The sequence below is a fragment of the Dermacentor silvarum genome, chromosome 3, assembly GCF_013339745.2.
Source record: "Dermacentor silvarum isolate Dsil-2018 chromosome 3, BIME_Dsil_1.4, whole genome shotgun sequence".
Lineage (NCBI taxonomy): Eukaryota > Metazoa > Arthropoda > Arachnida > Ixodida > Ixodidae > Dermacentor > Dermacentor silvarum.
In genome coordinates this window covers 135,034,360-135,048,961 of record NC_051156.1, presented here as the reverse complement: position 1 = coordinate 135,048,961, position 14,602 = coordinate 135,034,360, and the positions used below count along the sequence as shown (strand labels likewise).

Genomic DNA, 14,602 nt, shown 5'->3' with positions numbered 1-14,602 from the left:
ACATGTGTTTTGGAATGGACCAGGGTTATCTTTTACTGCCGCAGCACTTAAAACACAAAACTGTGTTTGTTTTGTCAGTCCATTGGTGCTTTCAATTATAACAATGACTGCTATCGTCATCATCAAACCAACTCCTCACCCTTGCACAAGTTTGATGGGTGATGAGAGAGAGAGAGAGAAAAATAAAAACTGCCCACAACCGGCAATGGCATTTGAACTCATATCCCTACAGAAATGTGTTGTTAGGAGCTGGTTACTCTATCACGAAGCTTTGGCAGTTGGGTAATTTGTGCGGGGTTTCGCGCACCACATCGTCTCTGATAGTTACGGCACCTGTGCATGTATTTCAGAGGCCTCAGCAAGAATTAAGCCGTGGGAATCCCTTAAGTCTGCTGATTTATTTATCATCCACCTGTTGAGTGCACCTCAAGATGCAATCAGAAGCTGGTTGTGTATTTTGAAAGAAGTAGCACCAATGAGCCTGTGTGTTTCAGTTTCAGTTTATTCACGTAACTCAGTGGCGTATATTCATACTGGAATACACAGGAAGCGGTCCTCCAGCAGTAGAGCTGTATGGGGACCTCCTGTGCATAAAAGAGTGGAGTAGTACATTTAAAATTATGTCCTTGTGTCCTTGCTTATTTAAGTGGCACATTGTTAGGCTCTTCTTCTGACTTTGCATAAATGACTGTCTGGTCGAGTAAGCTGGGCTGTTCCTGGAGACAGTGATCCGGTGGACCGATCCTCATACCAGGTCATCATATGTGTCCCCACGTGGGTTTTAATGCGGTTTCCAATGCAAACCGACCCTGGGGGCTGTGCATCATCACCGCACCCACACTGTCTCATAGCATTAATCGACAGGACCAACCAATAAGTGTCCCCACAGCATATCTCAGCAGGTCTGCTATCAGTTGACTTTGACAATCATCCTTAGGTGGTTTCTGCTCTGTCTTTCCACTTTAAAAAGCTATAGTGTTGGTAAAAGTGACACTCTAGAAATATTGGAGCACTGCTTTATCACTTGCTTGAATCCAAGAGGGCTTGAATGTGCAATTGCATGTTGACCTTTGTATAACCTCTACCGTGCAGGAAGCTGAGCCGCAAGCGCCAGTATGGAGAAGTGGCCAACCTCCTTCAAGGTGTGGTCAACGTGCTGGACCACTTTCAACCCTACATGGCCATTCCACAGATACGCAAGCTGGCTGATGAGTAAGCCAAATAGACCTCCGTTTTTTTCTTTCTCCTCCGTATGGAGATGCTGCGTGTGACTTGATTCTGTAATGATCAACAGTGGTTGAGCCAATGGTTCAACACAGAGACTTGCCTTCATCACAACCTGTCTGTGCTCTCACAAAGACAAGTTTTCTTGTCAAAACAGTTGATTCTGGCGACATTCCTTGTTCAAGCAATGTTGTGTTGATCACTTCATCTTTCTGTGAAACCTTTTCATGTTTTGATTCTGTAATGCGATTTTCTTGTTTGCACGTGTGGTGGCGCATTCCATCTTGCTTGCACACTGTTAGCATAAGTCTCTCCGTCTTGTTGCCTTTCATCGTGAACACTGCTTAATGTCTGCCATTATTAAGTGCATGCGTTCTTTTTTTATATATATATTGAAAGGGCTTGTGTTAATCAGCACTTAGCAGGAGAAGTGATAGAAATTTGAGAACCTTATGTGTTAAAAGAATTGATAACAGCTGACACGGCAAAAAAAAAAAAAAAAGAATTTGTTGATTACAGGTTGTGAATGCAGGAACAAATCCTCTCACAAATTTGTAAAAGATCTAGTGTCTGTTTGATATTTTTTTTTTTCTGAACAGCTTGCCCTGTGGCTTATACGTATTTGAATAGAAGTGCCGAGGCCCTCATCATGTAGAAATTGTAGTAGTGGCTTAAAGATCTTATCATCCACGAGGCAACGCACATGACTGTCCATTTATAGTTGGGGTGGTAATTTGGGCAATTTGGTCATCCACGGTGGCCTTGTTGTTGTTTTAGTACGGGCAAACACAGACACACGAAAAAGTACTTCGTTTTACCGTGTCTTTGTCATGTGTCTGTCAGCGCTGAAACAAGTTCACCATGTGCCGTTACCAAAGCCGAGAAAACAATTCTTTTGCATCTCACAGAAATACAAAGAAGCCTTGCCTCTGTACCCTAGATGCAGACAATAAACATGCTGTGGTCAGTCATGCGGGGAAAAGAAAGAAAAAAAGCACAATCAGAGGCGCCATGAAAATAAGTCGTTGCACCATTGGCACGTGGCACTATCGCAGCAGCGAACGTAGCCGACAAAGAGATGCGCACAGAAGTATGCGCACATACCTCAACAATGCACAGTAACATGCTTTGCATCTCGAAAGTATGAGAGGGTCCTTGGCCAGCAGTGCACTGTAGATGTGTCTTTGCAGAGGAAAGGGGCAATGAGTAGGGGTGCTTAAATATTTGAAATTCCATATTCGATTCCAGAATTCATTAGTATTCGAAATTTTTGAACAGCCATATTTATTTCATTATAGGGGATAGCAAACCCTTATTGGAGTCTCGAGGGAAAGACACCGAAGCAAGTGACAATTGTTTTGAATGATCTTGCTGCATGCAGGAGAGCCACGGTTGATACGCAGAGGCACGAGTGCCTGGAGCGAATGCATGGGGCTCAATAATTTCTAGTCATTCACGAAGAATGCCTTACTTTTAGGCACCCTATATATACGAAATTGTTTCCTTGATTTAGGCAAACCCAATTGATTATAGTATAACCAGTCTCATCATAGTTGCATCCATTTAAAACAATGTGCAGTGCCGTAGCATGACGCTTCTCTCCTTCAACAGACACAGCACCCTGTGTGCATCTGTTGACATGCTGTTCCCTTGTTTCATTACTGCGATTGTCATGGTGTGTCGGGCAACCGAAAGCAGTTCCTCATTTACAATCTTTTCACTTGACCGGTTGTGTAGTTGCGAATGGCATTACGTATACGTATCAAATGAGTGTCAATAAGCTTCATTTTACATTACCAAATGGGCTTTACACAAACTTTATGTTTCACTTTGTTTAGAAGTAAGAAATTATTCAATTACATAAGTTAATTTTTCTCGATTGTGTATTCGTATTCGATTTGTAAATTTTTTTATGCAAATACTACTGGCAGTGGGACAATGTAGTGATAATAGAACACAAACACGGGCACGCACAATCTGAGCAACGGTAAAGGATTGACAGTGATTGGATGTCATATGACAAGCGAACACAAACGCATGCTGTGGTGGTAGAAATATGCAGCAATGAATGTTTGATAAGTGAATGCCAGTTCTTGAGTAGAGATCTTTGCCACTTTGGTTTTCACCTGTGACCAGCTATGGTCACCCTGATTTTATATGTTGAATGAAAACAGTCTGTGTTCTCTGAAAAGTAATCGCAAGAAGTGATGTAATTGAAAATTTTATCTTTGTTCTGAGCTTTGGCAACACAATAGTTTGAGATTGCTGTGCCTTTCTTTTTTAGGCTTGCCACCATTCAGTCTGACCTTGCACAGCAAATAACGGCTGACTTTCATGACGCATTCACTGGACCAAATGCCAAGGTTAGTTTGCTTCCGCTTATTAGGTGAAGGGAAGCGAAAGTTTGATTGTAGCAGTTTCAACTGAACAGCACCTAATTTCTTCTTTACATCACTCTGACTTTGCATCTCGTATTTTACAGCTAATATTGTCAAGGTTTTAATTTACAGGGCTCTTGGTTTCTCCACATACACATTATAAATATCACCACCTTTGGAATTGGCCACATCATTGCCTGTTGTGAAAGTACATTTAGGTGGAGTATATTAGACATATTACAGATGTCGCAACACATGATGTGACAGAGCTCTGACATGTAAAACATATGGCATGCCTGCCAACTGTTACTGTTTTGTCGTAAGGGGCCCAGTTTTTTAGAGCTTGTCTATGATTCTTGCAGTATTACGAACACGTTTACTATAGTTCACTTGAATCCTTCTTGGGACAGAAGTGATCTCAGAAGATTGCAAATACAGTCACCGAACAATTTTTTTGCAGCCTGACTTTCTGTATCCACTTGAATGTTCAAACGTACCCACAGCACCCCCCCCCACTCCCCCCTTCAGAGAAACAGTGTATTATAACAGCGACCAAATATTTGCCCACTGTTACATGAATATTTAATAAACTTCATTAATATTTCGGTTGTCTGTGTGCAGACCATTCCGTAGCTGCGACTGCAGAGCACAGTGCCTGTTCACAGTGTCTCTGCATGACAAAGTATGTGAATGTTTTAATAAACAGTTGACAACTTGTACACATTGTATGCCGACCTGCCAACCTTAAAACTTGAAAAATAGCCACAGTATACTAAAATTTAGTGAAAATTACTATAAAATAACTTCATACTATTTTTCAAGTTTTAAGGTTGGCAGGTCGGCGTACAATGTGTTCCCCTAATCATGTGTCAAGCTGTGAAAGAAGTAAATCTCTATGTGTGAATAAAGGCATCTGTGCATTGTTAGTAGCCATATTTGAAAGTCACCAGTATTCATATTTTGTGTTTTGTTTTATAACTAATTAATGGTCAATCATCTAGACTTGTAATTTAATTTTGCAATTGATGCATAGGCACAAAAGCTTTAGACTTTGTTTTTGAACATGCATTTGTGGGCCTGCTATTAGTATTTGCGTGTCTCTTTTCTGCATTTGGTAAATTATCCTGTGTGTACTGTTTTAACATCGGGCACAGTATGTGGAGTCAGTATTTCTTCAATTTTATATGTTTCCAGCGTGTCGCGACATCTTGTGAAGGCACTCCAGACAAAGAGGTAAATGTAAACGTAAGAAATTCTCCACTCAGCCAGTTGTGTGACTACATTTGGATTGGAGTCAGGCACGAACCTGTTTATGATGCCTGCTGTTACATATCATTATCAAGCTGGATGACTTACGTTTATAGCATAGGCCACATGTGTATAAGTGCATAACTTGGTTTAAACTTTATTGCATTTGAGACCATCTCTTTTTTTATTCTCTGCTGCTACATAATATCATTGCAAAATGTTCTATAGTGTACTGGATGGATAGGAATGCAGCACAACCATGTTTATATTTCTTCGTGAGACCATGAAAAAAAAAAATCTGGAAGTCAGTATTGCAACATATGCAAGCACATCGGCACGGCAGGGACTGAACAAATCCAGTGCAGAAGCAAAAAAAAAGAAAAGTTAGAGCAGGCACAGAAGCAGCTAGCCCCATGACGTTATAGTGTGCCAGGAATCTACAGGAATGAAAATTTGTTGAAGTTTTAAGTATGGAAAATTCACCCTGAAAATTCTCTTAACATGCATCGTTGCTGAAGGCACTACTTGTGAGTGTAATATTGACACCCTCGTATACCATCAGAGGGATCTTGCATTCTGTCACATCACTTTGATTCCTTAAAGGACCCTCTCGGGGGTATTACATAAGGAGTGGGCTTACAAAATTGTCACGTGATATCAGTCAGTCAAAAAGGTTATCAGTTACATTCTTCAGAAAACTTGACGGACAGGTGATTGAAGCAAGTTGGTGGGAAAGGTTGTTCCATTCTGATGCTGTGCGTGGAAAAAATGATGAGGAAAAATGCAACACTATTTTTGGTCAGGGGCATTAGTGACATTGCGATAGATGATGCAATCGTCAGCAAACATGCGGGAAGAAACGTCTAGAGGCGGATCGTTAATGTATACTATCAAGAACAGAAGGGGCCCGAGGACGGATCCTTGCGGGATACCTACCGTTACATATTACTAGCATCACTTGCTCCAGTGGAAGCACAGTAAGCTGGGAAAGCTGCTATGATAGCATTATAAAAACCAGCATAAAAACACGGCCAGCGAAGTGTCGTTCCTCTTTCTTTGCTTGTGTGTTTGTGTGCTTGTTTTTATGATGCTCCAGTGACCGTGTGGTCCTTAATACCCCTTTTATTTATCATAACTCCGGTGATCTGATGCCTCCGTTTACCTTTCATATATGCAGCACTCTGCTCCCACGCAGCAGCTTGCTGAGGCCTGCCTCGTGGTCTCCATTCTGGACAAGAAAGTCAAGTGAGTGTTTGGAGCACTCGCTTATCGCTCTTCTCCAGTGACCAGTGGTATCCAGGGTACTAACACAAAGTGAAAGTGTCTTGTGGTAGAGATAAGATATTTCCACATTGAACCCAACGTTACTTGTTGACAACATAAAAAAAAGAAAAAAAATTGCTTTTCAACTTATTATTTCGTCAGTTAACACCTATTCAGGAAGCCGCATTTTCTTTTCTCTTGTGTGTGTTCTAGGCAGGAACTGTTGAAATGGTTCGTGTCTCTTCAGCTGGCCGAGTACACGCACCTCTTCCAGGCAAACCAAGATGTGAGTCTCTGAACATTTACCTTAACAAATTCCACGTTTCCAGGTCATCTCAAAATGCACAAAGATGTCTACTACATTGCGATCTTGGTGGCACTGGTGCAGTCAGTTTTCAATAATTTCATGTTAGTTAATTCTACTTGTCTTCTAATTTGAGTGCACTATAAGAATCACAAAAAGCGTCCTTAGTTTAACAACAAGAGCTGTTAAAAGTTACTTTTTTTCAGCTTTTGGGGTGTCTGTTGCAGTATAGTAGTGCATCCTTCTCCTCCCCCTTTACACCTGTTACACCTCATTTGCATCTTCTGCGTAAAGAGTTGCAAATTTTTTCTGTCCCATCCAGTTGAAACCAATGGAAGTCAACAGCATTCGTATCACATTAAATTGTGTCTTGTCGTTCAGGAACTTTCCTTGTTAGAACTATGCCTTGAATGCTTGTGAGTTTATGTATCCCTTGGCTTGTAGTTCGGTCTGCATTTTATCTGTCATGTCCAGCCTGTCTGTCTTAATATGATAATTCTGTGCTGAAAAATTTATACAACATAGCACAGTTACATTGAAAGAGTAAAAAGAAGAAACACAGACAGCTGAGCACCTGTGTGATTCTTTGTGAAATTTGTGCCATTTTGCTTATTGTGTCATTACATCTTATGTTGTTTCCCGCACAGAAATTTTCACATGCTTCTAATAAACACGAAATAAATATGCATTTATTATTAACATCACTTTGTGACAAGACAGCAGCAGCAGTGGCTATGCAGACAGTCTGTAGATAGTAGCTGTGCGGCTGCTGCGGTTTCTGTGTAGCACATAGGATGACGTCTGGTGTGAGTGGGACATAGGGGGAGCCGTATTGGCATAACGTAGGGAATAAAGGGTGATGATAAGTGCAACACAGTGAATCGGCTAGGCTATGAACAAGTCATGCTGAACGATGTGGTCTTTATGTCATTTGTGCCCAATTATGTGTGTTGCTGAGTGAGCATTTTTTTTTCCCAGGTAGCCTGGCTTGATCGTGTAGATAGGCGCTATGCCTGGCTCAAGAACCATCTTGTCAAGTTCGAGAGCAAGTTTGGCCAACTGTTTCCCGCAGACTGGGAAGTGAGCGAACGGATTGCGGTCGAGTTTTGCCACATCACCAGGCATGTGCTCTTCTTGTGCGCCCAAGCATTTTGCGTTGCCTGTGCCTTATTCATTCTAAACTTAGGTGCACAGTTTAGATTAATATGCATGTTAAAGAACCCAGAGATGTTGATGTTATTCTGAAGCCGATGTTATTCTGAAGCCCTCCAGTGTGGCATCTCTCATAGCCCAAGTGCTGCGTTGCGATGCTGAATCCGGTTGGTTGACCTAGCGATTGGTTGGTCAGGCTAAGTTTGTATGACTGTCCTATGAGAGGAGTCAAGCTGTTAAGTTGTAGATGATAATATATTCAATTTCTCAAATATCTTTTTTTTTCTAGAATTGGGATGTGGACTCCTTGCTTTGTGGCTGCTGTTCTATGGATCTTACTGATGATGAAATCCTGTTCCAACGTCTGATCAACTTGTGCTTTTAGGAACAGTGAGCAGATCACTAACATATCATAGTCTGCTGAGCCAGACACCAACCACATGGCTAGGTGTAGAAGTATAATAGGTAGGCCAGAGCAACAAATATCCTAGGGCCAGGCTTAGTAACGATTATGTTCATCTTCAAATCTTTTTGCCCTTCGTCATTGGCTCGCATCCTGCAGCAGCAGAAAGAACACGCTGCGCAAGGAAATTGAATCAAAGCTCTTACAAAGTGCTACCTCCAGCCTTTCTGCAGAAAACTGCAAATATAATGAAGCAGAGGCGCCCCTCTTATGTGCCGACCGTAGAGGAAGACGAAGGACCATGCTGTGATTGCGAGTGAGCCCCATGCTACGGACAGCCCTTGCAGTGCCTTCCTACCCTAGCGTTCCAGCAACGTTGTCAACGACAATAAACTTCGTCGCATTTGGTGGAGGTTGCAATCAAGAGATTTAGAGCACTCATTGTAAATATCTACACTTCCCCCATTTTTGCACCCACCTTTTGATCTGCATCTTCAGAATGCCAAGCCGACCTTGACTTGGCCTTTCTCCATCTCGTGACTGCAGGCGTGAGCTGACCCAGCTGATGAGCAGCCGGGTGCAGGACATGGAAGTGCGCCTGCTGCTCGGTGCCATCCAGAAGACGACAGCCTTCGAAGCGCTCCTGGGCCGACGATTCACTGGCGTCACGCTAGAGCGTACCAACATTGTGGCCCCGACGCCGGCGCCACCACTGCCCCGTGCACAGCCCTCACAGGTATGCATGGCCATTTGGAGTAGGGGTGCGCAACCTGTTTGTATTAACAGAAAACACTTGTCTCGTGTACTTCTTGTCCTCTTCATCCACTAACTTACCCTATGCTTTCTGTGGCTTCATTGTCTGTCACTTGATATGGTTGCGACTACGAAAAAATTGAGCCCCTCAGAATCCCTTATTCTTCTTGCTCATTGCATAGTGATGGCCTTCATTTCAGCTGTCTTGATGCCATGAGCTAGCATAGCAGGGGATTGTTGGCTTGCTGCCTGCTCCTAAGATCACCCACTACATGACACCTGCAGTTAGAAGGGCATCCCACACTCGTAGCCCTGGCCGCGAGCGTCGCTGGCTAACACTCCCATGGCTAATCTTGTACATGAACACGCAAGAAAGTAGGTGAAAGGCTGGTTCCCATAGTAACCGAATTGATGAAGCACCGCACGTGTAATGTGGAGGATGTGGGTTTGGTCCCCACTTGCAGCAAGTTATCTTTTCGTCCACTTTCATTTACCTTTACTTGATTATTTCTCGATATCAACTATGCTTAAATGAATATAGGCCGACCTCGATTCTAGGCCAACCACTGAAATGGGGAAGGACAGAAAAATGTTTTAAACTTTCCTTGAATGTAAACCAAATGAAAAAAAAAAAAAATCCATCCAACTGTGTAAAGAACATCCATTTTATTACAAATTGTTAACATGTCGAAGTAGACAAGCGTTTAAGCTTGTTCCAAGCTCAAACGTTCGTGACCTCCCTCACCTTCGTCTGTATAAAAATCCCCATTGTTACGGACTTTCTCACACCTCTTTGTGTTCTGTCCTGACAAAGCCAGCAACATATTTTTCCGCCTCGAGGTGCCACCTTTTTGTGGTATGGTGAAACCCATCCGCTTTATAGAATCGATGAATTCGTTCCATTGTTCCTACCATATCATGACCACGAGGTGAAGTTAAGTGTCTGGCAGCTGCAACTAAGCAGCATCCTCGATTCTAAGCTGACGCCCAACTTACGCACCTGATTTTCCTTTAGAAAAAGTGTTGGCATACATTCCAGTAAAAATGGTAGCATCTTACTTGCCCAACCTGCAGTACTTCTGCACTGTTTGAGCATTAAACACTTCGTGGCATACTCGCCTTTCGCTTGTCGGGATATGGGGGGGATGCCGACGGCCCTCTGCCTCGACACACCGAGCCCCGCGGTTGGCGCATGCCTGCGCATCAACCGCGGTCCGGTACAAGCTCGAGGAAACAATAGACGACAACCAGGTGTACACTCGGAAAGCATTTATTACGACTGCAACTAACACTTCGAGCAGGCCAGCTAGCTATAGTTGACATCGCTGAGGGTTCCCTCGAAGAGAATAATACACTAGGCAAAGAAGGGCTTCCGACTTACCAACTGGGGGAATACGGACGGCCGCGGCGTTTGCCGCGGCAAGAACGTGGTTGACTAACCACGTGCGGGAATACGGGAGCGACGGCGGAGCCTTCCGCCGTCGCCGCTTGCTGGAGACCAAAGAGACCCGGGCGATATCAGCGGGATCTCACGTGACCCACCCGGTGGCGCTGATAGCGCTTGCGATTCCCGCGCGCCGCCCGCGGAAGGAAAGTTTCCCCTCTCCCAACTCTCACTGGCACGCATGCGCTTGACGCGACGTTCGCTGCCCGTGCGGCGGTTATGGGACCCGAGGATTCCCACATCCCTCCACCCTTAAATATTGCCCTACGGCGGAGGAATCGCAGGAACGACGGCATTGACAAAGTATCCGGGCAGATGCGATGGTAAACTCCGGCAGGAAATGTCCGAATCCATGTTGATAGGCAGCACAGTCCTGTGTGGCGGCCGCCCACATGTGGCAGCCGTCACATTGACGATGACGGGGGCTGAAGATGGCTTGCCCTCAAGATGCGCGCCGCAATGTCCTCCCGGGAACAGCGGGTCAGGACTTTCTCGAAGCGGCGCGCGCGCCGGCTCGATGAACCTCGCACCGACGCATCCTCGTGGGAGTGTATAATGGTGGGCCTCCCTCATTGTGGCTGCCATGTGCTGCTGCATCGGGCCGCGAACAGGGAGGGGCCGAGACAGCAGGCAGGGACGTGGACCATGGCAGCAATAGCAAGTCGAGGCGGCTTCACTCGTTCTGCAAAGTCGCTGAAATGCACTCCACAAACACTTAGAATTAAGGCAGTAGAGGCCGCCGCAGCGTCGGCCGTCTGACACGATGCTGAACCACCCGTCTACCGCATAGCTTTATGTGGCAACGAGAAAAAAACAATCCAGTTCGTTTGAATGAAGTTATTCGCTTCGACCGAATTTTTCCGGTCCGATTCAGCGCGAAAGTGGGCGATGCTCGTATGAACAAAGCGCTCTCTGGTCCCCCCGAGATTTCGGTTATTCCACCCGCAAAATATTGAGTTCATCTGAACAAAATAAGCTTTCTATTTCGAACGAGGTTTCTCCGTTCGGCGAGTATAGTAGAACTAGCGAATCCGGTTACACCCGCTAAATGTCACGGCATGGTCGTCTTCGAACATGCGACCGGCAGCTCCGCAGAGCCTTAGGCCTAATCGCGTCCATGACGGATACCAATGCCACAAAAGACCCATAAATCTTCCAATGAGCCGCCGCGAGGAGATGCAGGCCTAGCTAAGTGGTCCCCGCTCGCTGCTCAACACGCAGCTTCCGAGCAGACTCCTGGGACTGCGCCCCGCTGACGTCCTAGCCAGCGTTTCCGGCGCCCAGCTCCCGGAGCCAAAGATACAGAAAGGAGGCTATTTACATATGTACAGGGAAAATCGACCACCGCGCCGGCTGCTGTACTCACTCGCTTCGGGCGTACTCTTAAAAGAAAACTTGCTGCAAATCTCAGCGTCTACACGAGTTCGGCGACACTGGCGCAGCGTTAACTCGCCCTCAAGAAAGCACACAGATCTAGCTAGCAATCACGCCTTCGGCTGAGGCCTAACGCTGGTCCGAACAGATCGTCGTCCCGTTTTCCAAGAGCTTGCCCCACGTTGGGAACGCCAAAATGTCGGGATATGGGGGGGATGCCGACGGCCCTCTGCCTCGACACACCGAGCCCCGCGGTTGGCGCATGCCTGCGCATCAACCGCGGTCCGGTACAAGCTCGAGGAAACAATAGACGACAACCAGGTGTACACTCGGAAAGCATTTATTACGACTGCAACTAACACTTCGAGCAGGCCAGCTAGCTATAGTTGACATCGCTGAGGGTTCCCTCGAAGAGAATAATACACTAGGCAAAGAAGGGCTTCCGACTTACCAACTGGGGGAATACGGACGGCCGCGGCGTTTGCCGCGGCAAGAACGTGGTTGACTAACCACGTGCGGGAATACGGCAGCGACGGCGGAGCCTTCCGCCGTCGCCGCTTGCGGGAGACCAAAGAGACCCGGGCGATATCAGCGGGATCTCACGTGACCCACCCGGTGGCGCTGATAGCGCTTGTGATTCCCGCGCGCCGCCCGCGGAAGGAAAGTTTCCCCTCTCCCAACTCTCACTGGCACGCATGCGCTTGACGCGACGTTCGCTGCCCGTGCGGCGGTTATGGGACCCGAGGATTCCCACACGCTTGGTAAAAGACGCCAGTGCCTTGGCATGAGGTTATCAATGCTATCTGCATGGTCTGTTGCCAATGCGTGTTTCCTTCCACTACTGCTTCTTTATAACATGGTTGGACTGCATGGGCTCTAATTTAGGGAGTTGTTTGTTGACATATTTTGCAGCGAAACTGTGAATCGGAGTTCCACAGCCATTTTCACTTAGTGGCATGGTTGGTATCCAACGTTAATCAAATACCAGCAAGAGTCCCAAATGTTTTCCGGGGAACGTAATTATCAATAATTATAAAATAAATTTTGCCATGTTTATAACTCATTGAAATGGACAACAGCTTACATGCCATTTCATTTAGCCAGTAATTTGTAATTTTTGTTTTTCCACATCGCGCTTTACTGCCTCCACGATGAATATCAGCGCGTAGTTTGTACGGCTGCGGTGGTGAAAGCTGACAGCATGGTTCTGCAGCGCAGCCTGCGCGGCAGCCGTGGCTAAGCACAGCCGACGAGCAGACCCCTAATACTCCCAAAGTGTGTGAGAACTCGCTTATGCAGCTTCGCTGTCTTTGATGTATCAGCTAATCAGAGTGGCGCACATCTGCGAAGGATTTCTTTCTTTCTGACTCGTCTGTTATTGTGTTCTGTGAAGCAGGCTCAGAAGAGCACCAACCCTTTTGAGGAAGGAGGCGAGGAGAACAACCCGTTTGCCGAGGACATGGAAAAGGAAGAGAAGGCAGCTTCTTCGGCAGGCGCAGGGGAGCCCTTGCCTAGCAATTCGACACCGCAGCTGTCTCCACCTCAGGTACCAGCTGTTCATTTGATTTCTTTCAAGGCGAACTGTAACAAAATTTTGGATTGCATAAAAAGCCTAATTTCAAATAGTGTAGATGTAGAACAACCTCCGTGCTAAATTTTACGTTTGAAATACGAGCGGCTGCGTCATGAAAAGCTAGCAAAAATAGATGTTCTTGGTAGCGAAACTGAAAAAAAAAAAGAAACGGTACCATTAGCACTCATGGAAATGATGTAGAACCTGGAACATTGAGAACAAGCGCAGCTACTCGGCACAACTTTAGAGATTTGCTGCGGTCGTGGTGTGGCTGAAAATCTTGGAAGTCACAGCCTGGAATTTGTGTCATATCTGCTAACCACCAAGTTCACACGTTGTCTGCTTAGGCGCTATTTAAAGGTTGTTAATAGGAAAAATTAGCAAATCGCCAGTCTTACAGCTCTGTTAAAGTTGCTTCGATAGTGTGCTACATGCTACCATATTTACCTGATTCTATCGCGAACCTAATTTTCACATGTTTAAAGTAAGAAAATAAAAGTGTACCTGAATGTAATGTGCCTCCGATTTATAAAAGAAAAATAAACCATTTCTCCCACGTTCGCAATCAGAAAAAAGTAGGTGTGCTGAGTTTACTTTCACCGAAGAGAAACTTTTTCTTTAATAAGCTTTCGTAATGAAAGCTTCACGTCGCCACTACCATTTGCGCTTCATTGGACACAGACTCGAGTGATCACTTGTAGAGATACTACTAATCCTGCTATCACTTTTGCGGGATTTTACTTCATTCTGCACTACTTGTTGGCAGTGAACACAGTTTTAGTTTTGTATCTGATTGTAATGCACAGGTGATTTTCGGACCCATTTTCTTGGAAAAAAGGTGCGTGTTAGATTCGGGTCAGTAGGGTACTCATTTATAACCAGTTTTAGCGAAAGCGAAATTTCATTGCAATTGGCCTATTAAAGGGCACTGAAGGCAGTCACTGAATCAGTCTAGACTATAATTACCCTTTTAGGAACCTCGCAGTCTTTGTGTTATGTGACAAGGCAGATTCGTTGCAGGACAAGATCGCAACTAAAGGGGTCTCAGAATTCTTTTGCAATTCAAAAAGCTTGTGATGAACGGTATCTTTATGAAGCTGCACCAGCTATTTTGCACATAATGCTCAGCCAGGCACCACTGTCTGCTTCAAGTCAGAAGCTCACTCAAGAAGGGCACCACATTACGAAAAATAGCGTTGCCAGAGGAGATGTAGCACCAGTGAATTCCGTAGGGGAATCCATAACCCTTTTAACTCCGAAGTTCCTTCATAAAGAAGTACAAGATGTCCCAACATTTCTTGCTGCTGTGAAGTATTGCACATAATATCAGGACTGAAGAAATATATTCCTGTTTGGTTTATCTCTCATATTCACCTGAAATATTCAATTCTTTCAGGCGCTGTGTACCCAATTGTGTATGCCAAGATAGTGCATCACCATCAAGAGCATTGATGAAAGTAATTATAGTTGAAATGTGTCATATACA

The 14,602-nt window shown here is 45.1% G+C and overlaps 1 protein-coding gene across 1 annotated transcript in view; it reads left to right on the top strand.

Annotated features, from left to right (window-relative positions):
- The window catches only part of LOC119445797 (vacuolar protein sorting-associated protein 53 homolog), a 33,774-nt gene that overhangs the window by 2,918 nt on the left and 16,254 nt on the right, over positions 1–14,602 (top strand). Inside the window, exons 5-11 of the mRNA XM_037710080.2 lie at positions 1,093–1,212; positions 3,509–3,587; positions 6,028–6,095; positions 6,327–6,399; positions 7,396–7,538; positions 8,519–8,708; positions 12,940–13,089. Of these exons, the coding sequence (XP_037566008.1) occupies positions 1,093–1,212; positions 3,509–3,587; positions 6,028–6,095; positions 6,327–6,399; positions 7,396–7,538; positions 8,519–8,708; positions 12,940–13,089 (823 nt within the window). The remainder of the gene's footprint in view (positions 1–1,092; positions 1,213–3,508; positions 3,588–6,027; positions 6,096–6,326; positions 6,400–7,395; positions 7,539–8,518; positions 8,709–12,939; positions 13,090–14,602) is intronic.